The sequence below is a fragment of the Rhamphochromis sp. 'chilingali' genome, assembly GCF_963969265.1.
Source record: "Rhamphochromis sp. 'chilingali' genome assembly, chromosome: 20".
In the NCBI taxonomy this organism is placed as follows: domain Eukaryota; kingdom Metazoa; phylum Chordata; class Actinopteri; order Cichliformes; family Cichlidae; genus Rhamphochromis; species Rhamphochromis sp. 'chilingali'.
Window position 1 is genome coordinate 12,836,501 of NC_137947.1, and position 26,076 is coordinate 12,862,576.

Consider the following 26,076-nt stretch of genomic DNA (forward strand, 5'->3'; position numbering starts at 1 on the left):
TTAGGATTTTATGCATTTGGTAATTAAATAATTCCCAAACACAGCTGTCATTGAGGGAGCATAGCGATGCTGGGGTCTGTAAATTACATGCACGCCATTCCCAAGTCCACCTTAAACAGAGTTTTCTTGTGCACTCTGCATTTACACAAACACAGCATGAATACCCTCATACGAATGCAAGCTTTGACCTCTTCATATTTGATAGGCTCTTACAGCATTTGCAGCTATAGAAACTGTCAAACTCTCAATAATAACTCTAAATAAGCACTTGCGTTAAAATAAATGGATGGTTAAATTAAACAGAAAAATTGAGGCACCGTTTTTATTGACCTGAACACACTCTTATAGCACTATATGCTACTTTTAAGCTATATCTATTACTGGAAAATACTGATAATAATACAGATATTCTTTTATCAAATGTTCCTAGATTGCGAGATTAGATGGGATACTAGAATTGAATTTAGCTAATGCACCTCTCTAGCGTTTATGATGTTGGTTTTGACATGCGAAATCTCTGTCTTGAGTTTTTTCTGCCTCGTGTGGCTTTGTTCCATTTATGATTCACAGCATTTATCCAAAACACTTGCAAATCTTTGTTCAACTCTAAAGTCGTTGCTATTAATACCACCAAGCAATGGCCAACTTCACTGGGTGAGGACATGAATCATATCTACACTCTTAACTCCTGTAATTGCTGTGAAATTATCACTTTTGATAATTTGATATTCATCTTATAAGTCACCTCACATGTATCAAACAAAACACTATGAGGTGACTCCAAAAGTTACTATTTGAAGAAATGTGTCATCTTTACACGTCTATGACACTCAGTTAAAAGTCTGGGTGAGTCAGGCTTCTGTAATATAGTAGAGTATTTTAAATATCCATTTAATTTGACATTTAAAATGTAGCACAATATGTACAAGGCAGCTACCAGAGGGATTCGCTTTCTCACTTTACAGAAAACCTGTGGCGTGTGAACACTACAATGAGAAGAGACATTTCCATGTTCAGAAACTGAAAGCAATTACATTAGAAGTATACTAATTTAGAAATAGCACAGTTGTACCTGTAAGCCTGTCTGCACAGCCTGCAGTTTCTCTTAAGCTGCACATGGCAGTTTATTGTGATGAGTGCAATTAAATACCCTGATGATTTGTAGGTCAGTGGTATTATGACTTATCCTACGGCATGCCCCGCTTGCTAGAGCTAGATGGAAACAAGGTTTCAGGAATCCGGTGGCAGTGTACCAGCTGAAAGCAGTGCACATTCACAAGCCCATTCTCAAAAGGCTACCCATGAAACAGGGTATAAAGCAGTTAACATGACACAGCAGCACCTTGGGAGGAAGGGGTGGGAGGGACAACATAATGCACAATATTCTCACAAGCTTATGGCAGACAGTGAATGCACTGTCGCTCTGTGCTCGTTCTTAGATTTACCACACAGCATGTAAAAGGATTGACTATGTTTCACACTGTACAACACGGGGGACAGCTAACCATGGCCCAAATTAGAAGCAGTGTTCCACGTATGGCAGATTTGTGCCTCATCAGCATTATCTCAATCTCTCCCCGTGGCTTTCCTTCTGCCACGTCCAAGCTGAGCGTGTGGTACAGTGTAATAAAACCAAAGCATCAGAAGCCTCATACTGTACACTATACACAATTCAAAGGGTTTTATTTTTGTGCAATCGACTAACCTTCTACATACGCAATTCCTTATATGTACATGCACATGATGCAATTTTCTTTTGCATAATTTTAGAAAAATGTTTTGAAGTCACCTACAGAGCTAGATTTATTATTAACAAAAAATGTAGTGAATATATGTTGCATGTATGTCAAATTTGTATGCATCCATCTTCAAAACCGAAAATAAAACACAAAGACTTACCTTAGCGGATGGAAAAATCAATGTCTGTATTTAGAATGGACAGTGGGTTTTATTTGTGTGGGTATGTGCGTCTAGTCTCCATAACATAATCTATACATTTTATTATGACGACTTAGTTGAAGGTTAAGTTAAGGCAAGTGGGGATTGTGGTTTGGCTTAAGGTAATTGTCCACAAATTTAATTTAAGCCAATGCAATATCTTTCCTTGTAATAAGAACATGGTGTGTTTGTGTGTGTATGTGTGTTTGGTCACAAATAGCACTGCAGCTTTAGTAGCATGGCATTTGATGGCACAAAATCCAACAACATAATTCCTCACACTGTACGTCTAAAGGTCACTTGGAAGACTTACCTGTTTAGATGATGCTTCACAAGTACATGATAAGAGACAGCATTATCATGATATTTTTCTATTTGGTCTTAAGAAACAAAAATGTTACAAACTAATTTGCAAGGAATTTCTACAATCAGAACGAATGACACAGTCAGTTTTAAGACAAAGGTCAAGCAAAAGCAAGAAAAAATGTATTTTCAGAATGCAAAAGGAAAGACTGATTGTCAAAATCAGTCTTTATTATGTTTCAATTGAGTTATAAAGTATTATTAAACATTATTTTCTAATTAGCAAACATTAAACTGCATTACACTGATGTAAGCTGAAGAGGACTTATATAGCTTCCAGCTTTACTTCAACTTGAAAGAATCAAAGTTTTACCTTGAATGCTCAGTAGGGACCTTAGAAGCCAAGCTTCCCCTCTCTGCCCTGAGGAGGAGAGTCAAATGGGAAAGATCAGAAGTCCACTTACCCCACAGGGAGAAGAGGTGAGGATCACAGCCAGGATGGGAGGCCCACAACACTATGATCAAGCCTCACTCACAACCCCAAAAATCATGATTTGAACAGAAAGCTTGTAGTTACCCCAGTGGTGGTGGTGGTGGTGTACTGGAACTACGACAGAAACTAGTGTGTTCATATGCCCATGTGAGACTTGTTTATGATCCCCATGCACAAGCAGAAAGGAACAAATGGCGCAGCTTAAAAGTGTGAACACGAAGCGAAAGTGGCACCTACCTTGAAAAGCTTTCATTAATGGTTGAAAAAGCAAGTTTCAAAAATGCCAATGACTTTATATACTTCATTCAGCATGAGTATATAATGTCACAAACATGGCTAGCTTAGTTCAATGAAAACTCAGAATTAAAAGGGTAGTACCTTTACTTTTACCTATGAAATTTGATGAAATGTCCATGAAGAAAGCATATTCCAGACAAAAAGGGAGAACAAAAGGAGAGGAGACACGAATAAGTGTCATGGTCACGTCGGAAAAGGACAGAGGACAGGAGCAAGAGGCTTGATGACTACAAATATGTGCAATCAGAAGAGAGGAAATGTGTAACTGTAATGGGAATAATGATGAAAAATAAAACCAAAACTTCTCATTCTATCTGTGCTACATAATAAAGATGTGCAGGATCACAAAAACAGAATGGACAGACTCTGTGCAGACAATCGCTACATGCATTACAGGAGCGAGGACAGATGAAGATTAGCTTAAAATTTCAGTAAGCCATTTACCACCACCATGCATTACATTCAAATGATGCTGATGGAAGTGTCTCGTTACTCTAACCACATTCCCAGTAAACAAAAGAACATGAAGTAAATTAGAATAATTAAAACGAAAGAAAGATGGAAACAAATGGCGACACAGCAGAGTCGTGAATAGAAAGCTAAATGAGCTTGAAAAGATGGGGAGGGAAAAAAAAGTCACTGAGAGAGTGAAAATTAGCCAGGTCAGTCAGTATAAGTGAATTGACAGCCCATATCTGAAGCTTCAAGCCTGGATGTTAAGTAAGAGTTACAGGCACGCACACACACTTCTGAGCACAATGGGAGCAAGAGGGACAAATGGGGGAATCGCTGGAAAAAGGAACAGAGCTCATACCTTGGTCGCCCATCATCAGGTGTGCCAGACCTTAAAGGAAAACAAGAGCACAGTCAGCAGAGAACAAGGGATAATGGGAAGCTGTGTGACACTGACACGCAGGCATCTCTTTCAGAGCAGATGTCTGTGTTTCTTGAGGAGTGTGGATAGGGAAAAAGTGGGAAGGAGAGAAATAGGAGGATGCATAGACAGGGTCAGCAAGATGAGCATTTGGTCAACCGAAGCAGGTTGCAATGCATCATCATCATCCACTTACTAGATATAATTCAGAAATTTAAATTCAGGCTGATCTTTGTGCTCTAAGATCATCATTCCGCCTACCACCCTTAAAGAGCAATCGCTATTCAAATATAGACCTGCGTTCAGCTAATATTTGATTCATATTCAAACAAAATCATACGGGTAAAAAAGATGAAGATGTCTTCTGACGCAGTTTTCTGTTATAAATCGTGTGTTCTGCTTAGCCTTTCAGCTTCACATCTCAAATACTCATTTTAAAATTAATCTCAATACAAACAACATGACCAGCCTTGCTTAATAATAAGGAAGCTGTCATTGTGTTAAAAGTCTGCATGGAATAAATTAAGATGCCCTTTTCCTTTTTATTACAATATACTTACCAACAAGATTCAACCAAATAAATTTTGAGTTTTGATAACCACGAACAAAGATTTCAGTCAACAAAAATCTGCATTTACTTTATTAAATGTGCATCTTTAATGAATTTATTAAAAAACATTTTTTTAGCCAATATTGCGCTCAATAATTGCTTCAATCTTTCTTTTGTCAGTGTTTCTTAGAGTAATAATTTGGTGCTACTAGCCCGTACTAGTATCAGATCTGGTTCACATGGTCCTAAAGTAGACTATTGATTAAATGAGGCAATCAAAGCAGGCACAGAATTGCTGTACAAGTATTCACAGTTAACCCTCTGGGTAGGTCTTCAACTAAAAAGGATATCCAATTCCATTCTCCAAAACTACATATAAAAAAATCTAATCTTTGCAATCTCATGCAAAAAGAACCACTGTGATATGAGTAATAAATGGACATGCTAATATCAGTGCTTGTACCCATTTAAATAAGATATTTTACTGACCCTTTAACGCCCTTAGATCCGTTTAATATACATTTTTAAATGTCTTGGCTGTGAAGGCTATGGTGATGTTCGAGTATTGTTTAAATACCCAGAAATAACAGAGAAAATTTAATTAATCAGACTTACCACTCCAGTAACAGCGATACTGTTACCCTTATAAAACACTGAGAAGCCTTAGCCATAACAATGTGCTAGAAAAAAATAGAACCAGTTTCAATTACAATACCCACCTTCATTATAGTTGTCTTCTGGAAGCACAGACAGGCAAAGAGAAAAAGAGTAAGATATTCATTAAGCAGCATGCAGACTAGTACTGGCCATTGCATGTCATCACCATGCAAGGCATTAAACATCACATGCAAGTGACCTATTGTAACCCCTGCAGAGGAAACGCTAAAGCACGTACACGTGTTTTTGTCCGTGCATTGACCTGGAATACAGGACAGAGCTCTGAGTGAACTTTTGAACATTTGAAACGACTTCAAAGAATTTAATTCTATCAAGCAAGTCCATTATATTGAAACTTGAGGCGGTTTCATAGTGTTCTGTTAAGCTTGTTAAATACTTTTTTTATTTGACGTTTTTTTAAAATAATGAACTGCAACTTTTTGTATCAACAACTATTTACTCCAGCAGCTCAGTGAAATCTAGTTTGTTTTTCTTGACTGAAAAGCCGGTGCATGTGATGAAATACGCTGCAACAGAAAATAACCTAAATAAATTGAGCCGGCTGCGGTAAAGCAATGCCTCTGAGGTTTCCGAACCGGCAGTGGAGTCTCGTGTCACTTATTCAGGTGAATTGGTCACAGTAGTGAAGGCAATGACCAGTGACCACATACGGGCAATACAAAAGGAGATTGCCTCCCGGATGAAATTCTCCTAACACTAATTTTTGGCAAACAATGTGAGTTTTGTGGAAGTGAAAAAAACAAAACAAAAAACCTCAAAACTGACATGTGAAATTGGTCTCAAATGAAAGATATAGGTGAAGAAGTATATGCTAGCAAACTAATAGCAAACAAGTGCAGAAAACATGCTAACAGCAAGGAAATAAATGAGTTTAACAAAATGATTTGACTGGAAACATGCAAAAATAATCACGTAAGGATGCGTAAGGACCCACACATTTCCTATGAAAAGAATAATAATATATAATCAGTCAGCAGTACTATTCATCACTGATACATAGCAATAGTATTTAATATTTGATCATTAAAATGTAACACCAGACAGATACAAAAGGATCTAATAAATAAATATAGAAAATAAATAAATGTGATGAGAACACAGTTATTAGACTTTTAACTTTGGATTAAAAAAATTAACCAAAAATCATGAAAACACCAACATGCAATGTATATATATATAGAAGACAAAGAAACATGGTTGTGTGATCAATCCAGTTACAATAACCATGCGACCAAATAGGGACCGCTGCTAAATAAACTCCTACCTCTTTAATATGGTTTCTTGCCCAGATTTATTTTGACCGAAACTTACCATCACCACTGGTTCCCATTCCAAATCAGACACCATGCACACAAAATCAATCCAAATTATCACAATTAAAGACTTCACTCGTTGTATAATACGACCACATCAGTTTTGGTAAAAATTTAGATTGATTTCATTTGATGGAATTTGAAATATTTTTGATAATATGTATAACTCATACTAGAGCCTCATTTATCCTTGTCCTTCAGTACTGAACTGTGCATTTGCCTTACAATGGTTTAATTTTGTTTAAAATGTAGCCAGATGTGGATAAAACTTTCCAAATTTAAGAAAATACAGGACATTTAGATAAATGAGATTCTATAGGCCATTTTCAGAGGGGCCTTTTTGATCGGACCGTCGCAGGCTAAACACAGGTGTAATTAATCAAATTAATTATGGACCGGTTCCAACCAGATGGGCCAGAGCTCAAACAAATGGCTGAGGCGCACTAAATGGGGCCATCGTTTTATCAATTACATCTGTGTTTACTCCGCTGACATGTCACAGTGGCCTCTGTGAAAAGAGCCGATCTTTAAAAAATATACACGCATGCAGTATGTTGACAAAAAACGTTGCTTGAAAATGAGAAGCAGGCTGCTGAAAAAAAGCATTCTGACAAGGCAAGCATGAAGCTGCATGAGAAAAGTGAAAGAAACAAGAACACTGGCTGATGTCAAGACCCCAAAGACCAACATTGACTGAAACATTTTGCCACAATAACTAACAGGTAACTAATAATTGACTCACTGCGGTGTGCAATACAGTGATAGCAGTCTTTGTTGTATTACATTTAAATTCGGTGAGTGATCTATGCAGGAGGACTGCTTATTTGATAGCTTGTGAAAGATTGTGCAGCCTGTGGGGTTACTGCACAATTAACACTATTATAGTGATTCCCTTCCTCTAATGATGATGTTCACAATCAAATTAAGAAATGATTTTGAGAAATAATTATTAATAGCTATTGCACAAGTAAAGCTTGAGAGACATGCATTTCATATTCTTATATTAAATCTGATGTGAGCACGTTATCCTCATGTAATTCTAAACCACATCTGGATTTGAATACTGGGAGCAAGTCTAACAGCTATTCATAGCAAATTTGGTCCAAAGGTTTGAGCAAAGTTAATGAATCAAACCTTTAGTAAGCATGAAGGGGGGTCCAGTGTTTCTTAAGGTGCTTAGTAGAAAAGAAGTTTTCCTTTAACTTCAGTATTAGCTGACAGAAACCATTAAAACATGCCATGTTTTGCCTCTCTCTGACACACACACACAAACACACACGCAAACTTTCTTTCACAAATGTACCCAGCTGGTTACATTCTAATCCAGAGACTTAAATCCATTTAATCCCCTTGACAAAGTGATCCCAGTGCTATTGTGCTGGTAACACTACACCAAAATGCACTCAACTGTCTATCATACGATCTCCATCGCTGATGGTCTTACGCTGTTGATCATGCACATGGTGTATGGCTCATGGAAAATAATTACATTACTATTCAAGTTAATGCCTCACTGAATAAAACATCTGGAGGATAACAGCAACAAGGATTGGACATAAATCTATAAATTGATTTTCTTCTTCTCGTTGCCTCCTGCAGACATTATTCTGACCCTTTACAGAATCCTTAGCCTCCTGACTGTGAACTCAAAACTGTGACAGCTGATTAAATATAAAGTGAGACATATAGAAAGGAAAACGAACAATGCTCTGTCCACTGTTTCAACACACAAGGTGCCGTCATCTAGCTGTACAAAATGTCATTAAGGCACTCGTGTCTCTACAGTGTGTCTGGATGCAGTTGGCTGAGTAGTCTTGGCAGGATCTCAGTGACAATGCACTTCACATAAAGGACCATGTGTCACATTCACTAGACCCAGCATCCAGCAATAGATATAATTCATTTTCTCTGCCATTTGACAATTTTATAAGATCATGTCTGCCTGAATCAGCTTTTTGTCATCTGTGCTTACAGTCATCAGCATTGCAGTGTTTTAGCTTTGTATGAAGTGCACCTGTTAAATGGATACTATATTTTTGAAAAACAGCATTTTAATGTTTTCTGTCTTTGAGTTTTTTAGATTGCACGTGTGATTAAGGACTCGTTAAGGATGATTAAGGAATCCCTTTGGCTTACTAAGCAAAATACACAGAAATTTACAAAGGCATTCAGGATATTGGTCAAATACTTGTGTTTTGTGTCTTTCCTCTGCTTTGCAAAGACATAATAATCAACAACCATTATCGTAGTGCTAGATCCTGCTTATTAAGACATAACTGTGAAGGCTGAGTAAAGGTTCAACTGCATGCCCTCGCTCTTATGCTGACAACCCCCACATACCTCCTTGTCTGTATTTAGTCTGCTGTTACCATGATCCACAGCAGGAAAATAAATAATATTATTTGCCCTAAATTGTCTTAAAGACTATGCGAAATCACAGCTAAATAAAATGTGAAAGTCAGAATACTGTTGCTTTATGACACAACAGTGCTCTGCATTTATATTTCATGCAGTCATTATTTATGTAACATAGTTCTGTCTCGCAATATTGGGCGTACTGGGTAGAGCGGTCAGTTATGATGTGACAGAGTCACTAAAATAAGAGCATTATGTAAAATATCTAAAGTATACCATCAGCGTGATTAAATAAAGTAATTTGTTAAATAAAGTTCAGTAAGATGAATTATTAAGAACGCAAGATTTCATAATGAAGCCGTTCAGTTCCATTTTACATATCTACAAAAAGAAGTAGTTTATCGTGCCAGTTTTGCTTTGAAAAAGTAGGTCAGCAGCAAATATTCACTGTGGAAAACCTGAAACTGAAAAAGTCTCATAGCTGGAAATTCTGTGGGTATTTGTACATCATTTAACAAAGACACAGAGAACTTTAACTGTCAAATGTTTGCTTTTTTTTTTTTTTAAACAACTGCTCAAAAATATTATATATAAAAATTATGAACTATCAACTGTCATGCCAGTAAACTGCAACAGTCTAAAGTTCAGCATGTTGGCTACTCAGTACAAGAAGAGTGAAAAGTTTCAATCCCAGAGCTCACTCACTGACTGCCAACATTGGAAGTTACGATGGGGCATGACCACAAATAAAGACAGGTTTCTATTCACTATCTACTATTCTTGAGAGATGCCATTTGGACTGAATAGGATTTTCCTGAGTACCTCTTCAGGTAGTTCACAGACCTTTGAGTCTGAGCTCCCACAGTTCCCATTTATTGTAGTGCTACATAAACAGCCTTTTCTCTCTAGGGTTGTCAAAATCTATACAGAGATACCCATCGATATTAAAAAATTACTGTAGTATTATTCTCATTTGCAATAGTATTGATACCAACAGTGCCATCTTTGCCTCCTCCTGTTGACACAAAAATTCCCACAACTCTGCAGACAGGCAGACACACACACACACACAAACACACACACAGCCTCGCCCTCACTAGTTAGCGTTAAACAAGAGTTTATAAGGAATAATTAATTAATAGTTAAGAAATTAATTAGTATTAAACAGTTATCACAAATGTTAACCTGACCTGCCCAAACTTTAACAGTAGCTGTTTAACTTTTAAAGGTTTTCCTATAGCGCCATCTGTTATTATTAAGGAAGCTGCTAGCAGCTATGACTAAAACGCTAAAATGGGAGCTAGGCACCAAATGTCAGGCAGCAAGTGAGTCCTGCCCATCTTAATAATGCCCAACATTAATTTAACAGGATAACACAGTTATTTGTGTCTAAAAAGTGTTACATTTCTTTTAAAGTCCCAGACAAGAAGCAGAGAAATGTGTACCAGCAACTAGACAGAAACAGTGACAGCCTAGCTTACCTACTCTAGTTAAAAACATGGTGCCAAGTCCCCCTAGAGCAGGGGTGTCAAACTCAAATACACAGTGGGCCAAATTTTAAAACTGGAACAAAGTCGTGGGCTAACGTTAATATTTATTGAAAAAAAAATCTTCCTCCAGATATAAAAATGAATCTTTTCTTATGGACTCAAACACGTTTTGGTGAAAAACTGAATATGGAACAAGCAAAGCTTAATACTAAACAATATATATATTAGCTGTATAATACCAGTAGGCCAGCTCTAATAGTAATTTGGTATGGCTTCGCGGGCCAAATGTAATTAGGCTGCGGGCCAAATTTGGCCCGCGGGCCAGAGTTTGACACCTATGCCCTAGAGGCACAGCACTAGCTTAGATAACGTAAATATTGTTTTTCCCCACATAATATTGAAAATGATTATTGAGTATTTTTCTTGGGTATCAATATCGAGTTTAAAATTCTAGTACTGTGACAACTCTACTTCTTTCACATTTTCCATATCCAAAACAAGTGTATGATAAATATTTAAGAGTAGAATAGGGAGTTTTATTTATTTATTTTTCTTTTCAGATCTCCTTCCAGAGCCTCAGAACATATTATACAACTGTTTTAGTTGACTAATACTTCTCTTGACTAGTAAAGTGAATGTGTAAAATTGCTCAAATGCTTCGATGCATTCAATACATAACACGAAAAACTATGAAATCTCCCTAAATTCGTCTCTAAATGTCATCACTACACATCCAATAACAGAACAAACCACACCAAATCCATTCCCGGCCCAATGCGCAGTTGTCAATTTGAAAAATAGTAGCAGGAAGGCTGTTCTAAAATCCCTCGTCACGCAGGCATTTTAAGGGAAAATGTAAAAGCCTTGCAGCAAAGGTCAGCACTACCACAGGATCAATTTGTTGTTAAATTACAATTTAGACCAAATCAAGAATAATGAATGCAAGTGAAGGCTCATCTCTTAGTAGCATAGCCAAGCCTAATGCATCTTTCTACCAGAGGAGTGTTAGTGGCATTACACGGCTTACCCTCTACCCCATTATCCTTCTCAAGCAACAGTAAGTGTGGAGAGAGAGGAAACGGGCAGAGTGACCAGCTACTCTGATGGAAATTGATAGCGCCCACAGCTGTGGATATTTCTGCTGTTGCTAATTCATATCTTCACTATCTCAGATGCTCACAAGACACATGCATGCTTTCCAGGCAAGGATCTGTTCATATTACCTTTTTATTGTATCGCCCCGCTGACACTGGGCACCTCAACACAGGCAGAGACCAGAATAGGTTAAATTTAACCCTTTAACTCAAAATAGCCAAAAAATATAATCTGTTAATTCACTGATATCTTTGAAGGCAAAAGTTGGCAGGAGTGACATTAACCTTTGCCTAAGAGGTTAGATTTTGATTCCCACATTGGACTTATATTTTCACACTTTTAAGACATATTATATTTACACTTTATTTTACACTTTGTTGTCAGTGTTTGGTACCATTTAAGACATGCCTTCTCTGCAATATGTCATATAACACCTTCTTACAGTCAGGGAACGTACACGGCACTTGAAGGAGGCACAAGAGAGCACAAATACATCGGACAAACTTTAGGAGCTTAAAATATAAAAGCAGACAGATTTTGGTGCCACTGGATACAGCCAGGCTAACCTAATTCCAGTGTTTGACCTATAATCTAAGTAGCTGCTGGATGTACCATATTCTTTACTGGGCTGATACAAGAGGGGTGATGGTGTTGTTATCAAACCCTTTGTAAGACAGTGAGGAGGAAAATTTTCTGAAATGGTAACATTTTGAAAAGAACCTAATCAATCAAATTGTGATGTATTGTGCCTAGCTGCATATTTACTTCAGGCAGATGGCAGGTGGATAATATAGTCCAACTCAGATATTTCCAAAGAGATAGACGAAAAGAGAGGATTGTGCGAGCAGATGTGCTCAGGGGTCTCTCAATTCTTTTACATCTTGTGGACTGGAATGATCCAAGAGGATAATCAGAAAAGCTTATACAGAATTCTAATAACCTTAATCCCAGGGTAGAAGATATCTAGGATAGTATTACAGATGTAGAGTCAATCTTTTTTTTTTTTGATGCAGGAGTATTAGTCCAAGCAGAGGAATTAAGAAATTAATGTAAACTTCAAGTTTGTGTATATATATATATAGGCTCAGCATATTTGTAACTTATTGCGACAGGGCTCATAGCTTCATGCTGAAGCGAGATATGCCAACGCTCACTACGCATCTGTTCTAAGAAAATGTGCACAGCAGTTGCTTAAAGAAACTAGTTGCCGCAGCTGCCACTGTTGACGTGTGGCAAATCCCTATCTGAAGAGTGGCTCTTAAGCTAAAGTTAGAAAAAAAAACATTAATAAAGTGCACTGAGCATTAACCACAGCTAAGCTCTTAGTACTGTTAACATTAAGCTACATCCTTTTCCATTATAAGTGGCAAAAAAAGACAAAACTATACAAAAATGTCACAAAGCAAAAGTGTAAACCAGTGATCTGTTCTGACTGAGTTACCATTTGAATCCCATTTTTATTTAATTTGTAGTTCATATTACATTTTGTTTGTTTGTTTTTTGGACTCAAGAAGACGTTTTAAACATTATGCAGACTGCCTCTTGAACTTCTACACATGATGTAGACTGGATTACCATAAAGATGGGTTCATTTGTGCAACCTTTACTCTCTTTTGGGAAGTGATGAAAACTCTCCCTGAAAACTGATTTGTCTTCCCTCTATCGCCGGAGTGATGGATTTCAAATTACGGCGCAGCACTTTTGCCTTGTTTTTAGCATTTCAGCCGCCGCTCGTGACTGATGACACCCAACCAGCAGCATCAAAGGTAAATTATGTTCAAAGTGAAAATATCATCTACAGTCTGAAATCTAAAGAGTTTTGCTTCTAAGCAGTTTTATTCCTGCATGAAGGTGAGAACCAAGGCAGAGATATGTGATCAGTTTTGCCTCTCTCTCTCTGTCTGTCTGTCTCGGCTCACTTATTTTAAAACCGTGGGACAGGGTATATGGCCTCGGGAGAGGCAGAAGTACCCTTTTGGTTCTATATCTGTTTGAGGGTGCTCAAGTCATCCAGACTATATAGAAAATGCTATGAATTGTATTATGGAAACTGAAATATATTTTTACACCAAGGTATTAAAAGGTCTCCAGTGGTGAAAATAAGGAAAAAAATATATGTGTGGAACACCTCATATCTGCAAGATCTCATACACATATGAGATAATATTGCATAATCAGGGTAGTGATTGCATGTCAACAGAACAGCAATATGTTATGCATTTTATATACTGTAACTTCCATATGCCAGCTTAATATGCTCCTGTAAGAAACATGTGCTGTAGCTCAGTTAAACACAAGTTTGCATGTGTGGGTGTCTGTGTGTGTGACATGGAAATTTGAATGTGTTTATTTGTGCTGTAGGATGAATCCCGTTAAAGGAGGAGTTTGGTGTCAACGAATTTCACAAACACCCTTTGACAGTCAGGAGCAAATGTATTTAAACAAGGCAAAAATCCTACGGGAAAATCCCTCTAATCTTTTGATCCCGATATCTGTCTTTGGAGTCAGAGACAGCAGTATACTATTAATCTGCTTTTGTCTGAGTGAAGCTGCAGGAGGCCTCTAGACAAAATGACACTTTCAGAGATACAGTACAGTCACATGTTGGGTTTTTTTGTTGTTGTTGTTTTTTTAAGCAATGACAGACATGCCCGAAAGGGAGTGATCACTCAAATTACAAATTCATCTTCCTATGAAATCTATATTAAATGTGAACATGAGAAAAGCTGCTGAATTCTTAAACCGCATTTTCACATTGGGGCCATTAATATAAATCAACTGATCAAATGATAGTGCTGCTTTTCTAGTCTCAAACGCAAGCTTCTTTTTGAATACATTATATTTACTTACTTATATTTTTCCATTTGCATTTAAAAGTATTTTTATATGGCTCGTCATAAATTCTCATACGCACCTATCTGCGCATAGATGTGAATGAATCGCTGTTGTTGTTTAAAGCTGATCAAAACTGATGTCAAATGAAGATATTTGCCATATTAAGCCAGTACTGTGTAAACAAGTATATTGAACTGAACTCTGTCTGGACATGCCCAAAAACAATGAAGGTATCACCAAGTCTTTAATCATAATTTGCACATTTGCATTTTCTACCACTACAATCTTCTGGTCTCATTGATTTATTTTGCAGTGTACCTTTGCATTATTGTTAAATACTCAATAACATGCTAGTTTTCAATCAAGTTACCCATTATTGCCATGTGGACTTCTCCACTCCACTGTTGCTTTCAAAATGTTAATTTTTTTCAAGAGGATACAACTTGGCTCAAAGTATGCAGTACGGGCTTTAGGCGAAAAGTCAAAGCGTAAAACAAACAGAAACTTCACTGTGAATTTATTGAGTTCCTCATCCAGAAGCAAATAGATAGTGTTAAAAAGCTGCCCTACCTGCTGCCACAGTGGCCCTGGCATAGAGGGCAGCCAGATTTTGCACTAAAATATTGCTCAGCACCAAAACACAGAAGCCTATCCATCTTCAAGTAGTATAGACTCAATGACAGACCAGACCAACTCTTTAGTAGCTTACATTGTGTTTATCACCAATCCAAGGTGCCTATACATCCAAACCTAATTAAAGGGTAAAAAGTTGTTGATAAAACTCATTGTCTTTGTCTCTTTGCCAAAGACACAACTGCTGCTGCTTCTTCTCTGCTGAATGGGTCAACCCTCTGCAAATGGCTGTGCCATATCGATGCATTATTCACCAGTGCAATCAACCAAAGCAAACACTGTAATTACATTAGGACTGCAATAACAAACACAAACTGTTCTAAAGTCTCGGGCAAGAATCTCGACTGTAGACATTCACATGCACCACAAGAGCTTATTCCCAGTGACGTTACAGCAGGTGATAGTCACAACTGTCATATGTTATGCAAAACACAACCTCTGGTGTAACCACGGGATAGAGCCACACATCTGAAATCTTTCTTGGATATTTTAGTAGACAATAATATGGCATAAACGAGCATAAGACAGATCTAGTCCCAGAACCAGTGTCATTTTTTTTTTTATTAAAAAAAGGTTCAAATAATGCACAAATATGCATTTCATATAAATTAACCTGTGATTCAATCGACTGAAGGAAACTAATTTTAATTAGACATTATGTTGATAATTAAACTTTCCAGATCAGCACAGACAGTTCATTAGAGGTGGTACAGTATTATAAACACAAGTAACGTTGAGCTATTTTCAGTGGCTGCAGACAGACTGGGATCACACTATTACCTGTGGGAAGATTGCCAGGAAAGGTTTCACTGCCACTGCCATGTCTATCCAAGTTATATCTTGGGGATGAACCTGGAAACTGAAATACTAATAACCAGGATTCAATTTTAAGGTAAAAAAAGAGCTACAAAGAGTGTGACATGGATAAAAAAAAAAACAAGCAAGCAAAACATATTGTGCATCTACCTAAATGAGCATGTGAATAGTGTATCTCCTGCGTGTGTTGTGTTGCAGTACTTTCCTTCTGTAATGAATCAGTAATGCACAAATCTGTTTTGACACTCTTGTTTTGGTGAATTAAAACCGTCACAGTTGATGATTGTTCAAAAGTCAAAACAGGTTTGACATTATTTCAGTTACTGTAGGCTACAGTCATTTTTGGTACTGCGCCATCCTGTAATAGAAGCTTAATAAATGCGCTTATGTTTTGTGACTGTTTGTCCTTTAAGTGACATTAGTTTCAAGGATGTCTAACTATATTTTCACCTAGAAGCCTAGAAGCAATGCTATCAGCTAAAATCACAATATGATAGTGCAAGGCAATCACAGTTACTCACTGTACCCGGATAATGTGACTTATCTTTTAAATTACATAATACACAAAGTGACAAACAAAATGCTGTGCAGTCTTACTTGGGGTCTGCCCTACTTTTTTTCTTTCTTTTTTTTTTGTACCAGGGGAGATTTATGGTTGGTTAATGTACGATGAGATAAACAACATGATTCCATTTTATCAGGATAAAATATGGAGCTATGCAATGCATCTATGTTATTTCTTTAATGAGAAACAAAAAGGGCATACTGACCATCGAAAAGTGCATTTAAATAATTGTTTCAACCGATCAAAGGGATTTGTGTTTGTGTGCGTGTGTGCATTTGTAAGTGTGTGAATTGGAGAGAGAGAGACCGAGGAGAAAGAGAGCAGGAGAGAGAGAGTTATGTGCACACTTGTGGTTGGACAGAGGAGAGTTGACAGGTCCGGTGGCAAATCCTATAATCCTTTCATCTGATCAAAGTAATACAACAGCTTTTAGATTATTTAATGGAAGGGTAAATTTTAAACTTCAATGTACTTTATAGTTAAATCCATGTATGCACAATAGGTAAATTTGCAGAAGCTTTAAGAACGAATTTCGATATGTTAGTATATGCACTTTTATTTCTGTGTGTGTGGATTTTTTTTCCCAGAAGTGTTTTTGGTACAGTAGAACACTAGCTTCAAAAAATATTTTAAATCTCTGGTGTGATTTAAAAACTAAATAAATAAATAAATAAAAATCTTGCACACATTTTCTGCTGTGGTTTTGACTTACCTCCTCACTAAAACTCAGAATGGTGAGGAAGCAAGAAAGAAAGCATGTGTGTTTAATATGGCTGGGAAACATTCTCTGTACTTGCCACAAAACATACTATCCTGCAAAGGTACAGTGCAGCATTCTTTATTTCAGAGGGACTTAAGTAACACAAGTTCATAGAGTTTCAGCGCAGTTGATAGTAGGAGTTAAACCTGAAGCACTACAGTCATTTTTCACTGCAGTTAGCATTATCAAGTGTTATATGTAAGTGTGCTTACAGTTAATATAAAATGAGGTCAGCATGGACCAACAGTAGTTTAGCTATCAGATAGTAAATGTCAAATAATCCTTTTTTTCAGGCAAACCTGATATTTAGACTTTAAGGTAAAGGGAGATTTTGTTTGTTTGCTTGTTTTGTGGGATTTTGTTGAGTTTTTTCCTCTTGATGTGATACATCAAAAGCTAACATTTTTAGCTCTTGAACTCATATGTGAGGGAAATGTAGAAGTCAGTTATTTTACTTTGGAGCTTCTTGAGACTGAATAATCTGTCATTATTTATATAGTATTATAGCTGGCCTAATCAAATTTTGATATTTAAAATGAAACAATAATGCATAAATTAAAAAAAATAATTTAAAATGATGACCTCACATATAGTTACTAGCCAAGCCCATAAGGTCCGCAGACCACAACTTGAATGTTTTAAGTCAGTTTTACTCACTTTGGCTCTCAACAGCTGCAGGGAACTGGTATAAAAGCTATGCTGAACCCAGTACTTGCTCAGCAGCAAACAGAAAACAAAGTAACCAGTGAACATAAAACAGAACAATTTCTTCTATTTGATGGTTAGCCAGAAACATAACTCTAAATGAATACCGAGGCTAGATCTGCAGAATGAGTCATTATAAAGTGTGTGGTAAATTTTTGCCAGCATAACTAGAAATTGTGTTAGTTAAATGCAGATTAGCCATTAAAGGCATCAGGAGAAATCCAGGTGTTCCAATCCCATTCTGGAGTGCTTGACAGCCGGTCATGGTGATGGTAGAGGTTTGCCTTGAGGGTTTTCAGAGGTTTTCTCTATGAAAGGATGTACCTGTGACAAAGTCTGCATAGGGACAAGGCGGCGTTAGATAAAATGTGGACCTTGCATCTATTTCCATCAATACTACCTAAATTATTATTATAATGATGTGTTTTCACTATTTAAATATTTATTGCTTAAATGTGCTTTGTAAGAAGTCCAAATAAGTATTGTTTGTTTTATGAAATTATTTGTTGTTTATAGACCTGCAAAACCCCAGAGTCCTTCAAATTTCACAGATTTAATAAATCTAGCACTAATTAAAATCATTAAATGCTTATGAGTAGGTATATTAAAGCATTCTATATATATTTATGCAAAACCCCATTCACAGAGACTTAAAAACCAATTGGCGACCATCTGGCAACCACTGGTCACAAGGCAAAAATGTGTATTCCCTGACTGGATGCAGGTGGTTACTGACAATCACTAAGAAATGATTGTTAAAACCATATTTATGCAGAACTAGACCACATGGTAACCACCTGTTGCTAGGGAAAATGTGTATTCCACTGACTTTTGGCAAGTGTTCACTGAAGGCTGTTGATAGTCACGAGCATTAACTGCCTCGACAAAAACCTCCCTGTGACTGCTTTGGCTAGTAGCAGGCTTCTGTAGTTGCTAGCAGCTTGCACAGAGGACAATGGATTCGTTTGCCTCACACTGTCTCAAGTTTTACTACTGTTCAAGGAGTAAATGCAGAGTATTTGCAGATAAGTCGGCATCTTACATCCAAATAATGGGTGATCACAGCAACCGCAAGGAGGTTTTTGGTGTAGCACTCTCTTTGCAACCAATTTCATCCAGAAACAGCTAGCAACCTCCAAAAACCACTTATTAACTCACATCAACTGCTCTCAAGCCCTGTGTGACTGAGATCTAATCGTGTCATTAAGGTAAGATTGGTGGAGTAACCATGGGCTGGCTGGCTTGGTATCTGGCTTCCATGTAACCCTCGATGTTGCCACTACTATATAGTACCAGATCAATGGATTCACTATAGACAATATATTTACCTGATGATGTTGTGCATCTGCTCTTGAAAAAACCCTTTTAAAGTCATTGTTATAATCATAAAATTATAAACTATACTTTGTAATAAACGGTGTGTGCTTGTAGCTTCAGGGCTTCAGTTCAGTAACTTGCAGCACGAATATACACTGTGGGTTATAAAGTTTTGAGACATTGCCTATAAAAAGCAAATGTGATATTCTGCCATCCCCTTCAAGGTTGTCTCCTTGTGCAATGATGCACTGCTTCCAGTGCTCTGGCTTAGAGCACTTGCTGGAAGGGCTTGTTAGTGTATATTTGCAATTTCACCATGAACCTCAAACTATGAATGAGAGCAAATATCAAACAAACAGTATCCAACATCACTGCTGACAAGTTATTATCCAGAATAAAATAAAGACAGTCTTCAAAGGAAAAGACTTCAGTCACCAAGTCCTCAAAAGGAGAATCAAGTCAGGACCACTGAAAGACAATTGTCAGTTTCTTTGTTTGCTGTAAATTTGCTACCCAAGGTAGGACTGCCTATAACTGCCTAGATTATGCTGCAGCACGCTGACACATCTCAGGGAGAACTTTTGGCTCAAACATCTGCTTCTTTCTCCCTAAAATTAAATGTACTTTTCAGTGTTGCAACTTTGACACAGTGAGCGAGGTCAAGCATGACTCGGAGATGTACAAGCAAGTGGTCAGCATTAGCTGCTCAAAGGGATTACATTGAAGGGAATAGCAAATTCTCCATTCAGGACAACTCGTGAATTTAATAAGTTATTTGTTATTATCCCTGCTCTGCAATTAAAATTAGAAAATTAGTAGCCATCTATCAAATCAAAGAGTTTTTGCTTTCAGCTTTTATTTTTCCTTTAGATATTTTCCCCCTAAGATACAGACACACTTACTAGACTATGTTCACCCCATCAAAGCCCCTGTATGGCTGCATGTACAACATATTTTTAAAGGATTTTTCATTATTAGGAAGCTTTCAACTTGTCACTATAATCACTCTGATTGCTACTGCTGCGATATACTTAATACACAAACATCTTTCGATAATGGCTGCTCATCGCTCATGCAGCTCATATAAAAATAAACAACACAAACAAGTAGCTATTGTATGTGTATAAAACTATTAACACCAGTAGCCACCCTGCTGTGCATATTAAAATCTCTTCCCCCGAATTCTCGACTAATGAGACACTTACACACACACACACACACACACACACACACACACACACACACACACACACACACACACACACACACACACACACACACACACACACACAAAGAAAATATAGATGTATTGTATAAAATTATCAAACACAGTTTTAAAGTAATTATTTAATCCCTAAACACTGGAATATGAATCTGTAAATTAACCACATAGATCAAGGAATGTTAGATTACAAATGAATCCTTAAGGTAGAATGAAGTGGGTTCATCATCATTTTTAATTTATATAAACCATTGTTTTTGTTTTTAAAGATATTTAATGATTTGTTTTGCAGGGATTCTAAAATACTGCATTTGAAGTCTCCATGTATAGAACTTCCAAGTCCCAAAATTCCAAAAATCTGGCAAATTATACATTAGCCTTACAAATGTTGTGTGTTGGGAGTTTTATAAATCAACTCTTCCAATAAATACCAATAAATTTGAACTTCAGAGATAGTATCAAGGCTAAACTAAATTTATGAACGTAATTTCTAATTTGCTAATGTATTACTTTTTTTGTTAAAGAGTTGTATCCTGTGATAAGATAATAACTTTAAGATTTAATCAGTGCCCATGCATTTTGTATAAAAGAATCCCAGCTTTCCCCAAGACGGGCCTTTTGTCAGGCTGCATCCAGCATGAAATGAGAAAAAAATATGGCTGCACACAATCGCTAGCTTTTCGTCAGCTTAGGGAAACTGAAATAATAAAGCTATTTTGAATTCACAGCTCTTTTTGGCGCAGTAGTAAGAAAAATGGTCAAAGACACATTAATAAACCCAAATGAGAGATTCCCTGAATAGATACTTCTTTTGGATTCATTTTTAAATTAAAAAAAAAAAAATCTATCTATGTACTGAAATGTAATTTACAATACTGCAAAAAAAAAAAAAAATTAATTAAAATTACAGCAATACATAATGACACTGTTACAATCAAAGAATTTTGATTATAGACTGTAGTCTGCTCTGAAAGAAGCAGAAAATGGAACAATAATGACATATTTCAAGATATTCACTGTCGCATTCTAATTGTGGATCTATTTGTATTTTCTTTCTGCAGCACAGCAACACAGCCAACACTACTTGTCATGGATTTAAAGTAGACTAAATAACATTTACACTTAAATGCCTGTTAGTGAACTACAGCAATTATTCAATGTGTCGGTGCATGTGGTTAGTGAAAGGCTATACTACTTCTTGTTTAATTAACACCATCTACAACATCTACAAGACCCGATTAAAGGGAAAAATAAAACATTGTTCACAAAGCATGGTGCTATATGAAGATGTTATGTTTGCAATTTGATGAGAATATCTTATGTGGCAGTAGTAGGTTTTCCAGTAGTGCCTTAATAAGCTCATTGTTAATAAAAGATTTATGTGCCTGAATAAAGATACATGATCTCATGAAATCTACTGTAAATTAGACGTGAGTGTCATTACCGTATTTAAAATAGGTTAAAATAGGTTCAGATTCATCTGTATTTAACTGAGCATGACGAATAACATTAAAAACAGTTAAAATCCCTCCCCCATTGACTGACCAGCAAGCATCCTCCCCCTCAGCATCACAATAAGCTGCCAACCTGAGGGTAGCATTGCACTAAATACTCTGAACACTCATACGTTTTCCTTACAGACTAGACAGAGTGATAGTATTCTCGCTACCTCAAAGAACCCTGTGTTCTCTTTGTCTATCAGTTTGCACGTTCTCAAAACCTTTTTATTCACCTTCATTATCCTGCTGACTTTTTAGCAGTTAGTATTAATAAATACATTTTGCACATGGTTCTGCTAAAGGTCATAATTCAGTTATTTTACATTTGCAATTTTATTTTGTGTTTTCTCAAAAAAATCATATGGATACAATGATTAGATACTAGATCGAATATACTCTCATCACTGGAAAGATTTATACTGTATGCATTCAATGATGTCATTCCTGTTTACTCAGTCAGGCACATAGATGATTACCCCTGCTCTTCCATTTGAAAAGTATGTCATTGGAGATCTTTCATAGGTCAACCAATCCCTAAAGATCTATTTGATAAGAATGGCAGACACCTTTGGGGATGAAGAACACCAGAATGTTTTGCTAATGAGACCTAGCAGGAGATTCAGTCTTTCCAAACAGCTGTATTGCAGATCAATGGCACACATCATACGACTAAGGAAAACATATGGCTTTAGCCAAATAGAGGAAGGGAATGCGTAATTTTATGGAGGATAGTAATTGAAACAGCCAAATTATGAATAACTTCCTGTTGACTGTAAAGGCTACACTGGACACTTTGTACTGAATGTATGATTCAGATTAAATCAAAGCCTTACCTTCACTGCAGTCCTTTCCTTGGAAGCCTGTCCGAGAACAGTCGCACGTTGGCTCGTTGTTAATTAAACTGCAGACTCCTCCATTTAGACACATGTTGGCTGTACCACAGAGGTCATTTAAGACACCCTCACTGTTAATCATTACAGACTCCGTGTTGTTGACCTTTATGTCTGTTATCCATCCAGTAAAAGGCAGCTGATCCTTGACCGCAGCCGATGTCAGACGTAGTGCAACAGATCGTAATTCCGGTGGTATTCCACCAACAAACAAATGGCTGAAAACAGTCATATCCCGTCTTTTAGACTTCACCTCCACCCACTTTATCTCATTGTCCACCATTAGGGTAGTGTTCTTAAAGTTTCTCCTTATAGTGACTGTGTGCCATTGGCTGTCATTGACCGCTGTGTCAGATATAACAGTCGCAGGCTCCGCACAGAAGATGGAGAATCGAAGGCTGAGTTTACCATTCAGTATGAGGAGCTCTAGAAAGTCACAAAATCCCTCATCATCAAAGTAAACTAGCAGCCCATGGGAACTCCTTGTTTTCATGTTGAAGCTCATTTCACTTTCGCAACATGCATTCCACACTGGAAATCTAGCCCACTGACCCTCAGCACCTGTAAATTCTAGACAAGTGCCTATTTCTACAAAGCAACAAATGAGCAGCCCAACCCATATAATATGGGCAACATGTGGCTTTGGTGAAATCATTGTTTGATTTCAAATTATGTGGGCTGAAGTTAGGACTTACAGAATTCAATGTACTTATAAGGACTTTAGCTTAAGGGGAAAAAAATAAGCTGGGTTGACTGTGAGATAGTAGACTGGCATGTAACTGACTGTCTACATGGACATACAAGTGTAAACTGATGCATTGTAAGACAAAAGATTAAATGCTACAACTCTAATATGTTTGCATATCAACAGGCTTGGCCAACACTTGTATCCTGGAGCAAACACCATTACCTCATACAGTCCAGGCCACTGGCCAAACCTCTCACTGTTGTCGCCAAAATAGTTTGAACTGTTTAAAGGTCCTCTCTGCCATGGTTATTTAGAGCAAAGGGACAGAGATTCAAATATCCACTGGGCACACTCGGTCTGATTTATGTAATTACGGAACAGTCCCTTCTGGTGCCAGTTAGTGTGTGCACGGTTTCACTTGAGTTGAAATGGCAGCTTTAATCTTCATGTTCATGCCAACATTCTTTGGCGGGTAACTGGAAGCCTTGCTCAGGGCTTTTCACCCTGCATTCTCTGTAGCAAAGAGAAGAAAATGCCATATGGAGCCACGTTGGCTGATAAGCTCAGCAAAAGAAGCAGTCTGTCTGTCAAGGCAGTCCCCAAACTCAAAGCTCTCTGCAAAAGAAAAGCAAATTTAATGTAGCATCAGTATTTCACCGTATCCATGTCCAAATCCACTTTGGTCAAAGCCTTAATCAAAAACCAGTATTAATGCTGTGATAAGGCAAAAAGCACAGCTAGTCAGGGACTTATATCCAGTGAGGCCTTTGTTACAACAAACACAAGCTATGTCATTAGATTAAGATCACTAGGGCTTTCCAGGAAGCAAACGGCAGCTCTTGACAATATCAGAGAATAGACACATTATTTGATCTTAATGACCAAGTAGGAAAACAATATCTGTAATATTCTCGTTAAAATGCAGTCCTTTCATAATGAAATAGTCACGCAATCTAAAGAGAAAAAGAAATACGAGTAAATTATAATTTGTGATCTAAAGGAAAAAAGATAGAAAGAAATCACGCCCAGCGGTCGGCATTAATAAAACAAATTATAAAGAAAATCTCGGTCACGCAAATAAGAAAATAACTGCCTTACGTCGTTTTTTCTTTCTCTTAATGAGAGTATTACTTTTGCTTGTAAGCGTTAAAACTTCTGCAATCGTTTTATCAGCAGCATTCCGATATAGGCTCCCCCTGTCCAGTTCTAATTTGAAGCCCTAACAAGAGGAAAAAGTGCGTCATTTGATGCACAATGGTCGGTCTGTGTAAGTCATACCAGCCGGGCTTCCACTGGGTCTCAGTCAGAACCCAGAAAATGCTCTTCATACTATGTGCTTTGTCCCTATTTTTCACACGGAGTTTGAGCCAGATCCCGCTTTTCCTTCAAATACCAAAAGGAGCAGAATAATGCAATAAAACGAAAACAAAAATAGTTAGTCGATTCTAAAGGTCCGCAATTAGTTTGCATTTCAAGTAAAGAAGATGAAGGGGGGGAAAGACACTCTAACCACTGCACTCTAACCGCTGCACCGCTGTAGATCTGATTTACTTGCCTGCACTTTCCACAGACTGGAGCATCTTATCAATAGACTGAAACTGTGATGAAGATCAGTACGGCGTGTTAATGATCATGCTTAAACTATTAGATAGCATAATCCTCGTCTGAACTGATATATTTTGCCTTTTCGCCGTCATCATCTCATCAATAACATGCCCCATATCCTGACATTTGCCATGCACGGCAGCTGCAACGGGCTCACTATAATAAGTGTGTTATTTTATGTCCATGCGGCATTTTTATCGAGTCGCTCACAACTACAACAATTCTTCGGTAAACAATATGAGGCGCCATTATTACCTTTGCGCGTGCACCTTTACTTCTACGGGACCCTTAATAGTTGTCACAAGAGAAGAAACGCGATTTCATGCAAGGCGCCGCGGACTGAGCTCCTTTAAACCAGCACTGTCCATATTTTGTCTCTTTGAAATCCAATGCTCCAAATCCTCTTTAGCGAAACCTCCACATCAAGATCTGCTTTCAAGTGAATCGCAGCATCAGCCAGAGAGACAGAGAGAGAGAGAGAGCGGAGAGAGAGAGGGGGGGGGGGGGTTAGGAGAGAGAGCGAGAAAGACGGGTCCACTTTCACTCTAACTCCTAAAAAAAATCTCACAGGTTTAAAAATTACCTTAAATATTCAGTCCTCCAAATGTATTTTCTGCTAATAAAAACACAACAGAACTACAAAAAAAAAAAAAAATCTAACCCACGATGTGGTTAGTGGGAAGAAGCGCGGGGCGAAAATCCAGTTATCTTTGTGGAAGAGAAGGTGCAATCTGGTTTCCCTGTTGAGCTTATCCAGCGACTGTCAGGAGCCACAGACAGAGAGTATCACGTGTCTCTTCGTGATGTCTACCGGGGAGGGGCTGAATGCAGTACCGTGGACAGCGCCTCTGCCTACACAAGCATCCATCCACGGACATTTATGGCACACGCAACTTTGGAGCTAAACCTCGTGAAACAGATGCGCTTGATTAATCGACGCGCAGAAGCGGTCAAGGATGGTTTAGACACACGAAGTGATGTCTTTAAAGCAAACTAACCGTGTGTATATGAGTGTGTAGCTTACAGGCTGATCTTAAAATCGATTTTTTTTTTATTGAATTATTGCTGCGGATCAAGCTTAAAGATCGTGAATACGGCTAATCAGGGGCTGTCACTTTAGTTGTTATTAGTAGATCAAACTGAATCCGGATCCAG

The 26,076-nt window shown here is 37.5% G+C and overlaps 1 protein-coding gene across 6 annotated transcripts in view; it reads right to left on the reverse strand.

Moving 5' to 3' along the window:
- Nucleotides 1-25,341, reverse strand: part of LOC308388587 (neurexin-1a-like) — a 270,320-nt gene extending 244,979 nt beyond the window's left edge. For 4 of the 6 annotated variants that reach the window (XM_080869385.1, XM_080869389.1, XM_080869388.1 and 1 more), the window contains exons 1-3: nt 25,177-25,341; nt 22,572-23,931; nt 3,846-3,875 (exon numbers count right to left, since the gene is read on the reverse strand). In XM_080869385.1, coding sequence (XP_080725511.1) covers nt 3,846-3,875; nt 22,572-23,283 — 742 coding nt within the window. In that variant the 5' untranslated portion in view covers nt 23,284-23,931; nt 25,177-25,341. Of the gene's footprint in view, nt 1-2,614; nt 2,663-3,112; nt 3,125-3,845; nt 3,876-5,174; nt 5,193-22,571; nt 23,932-25,176 lie in introns of all 6 variants that reach the window. The other 2 variants (XM_080869384.1, XM_080869386.1) reach the window with 2 other exon arrangements.
- Nucleotides 25,342-26,076: the final 735 nt, after the last annotated feature.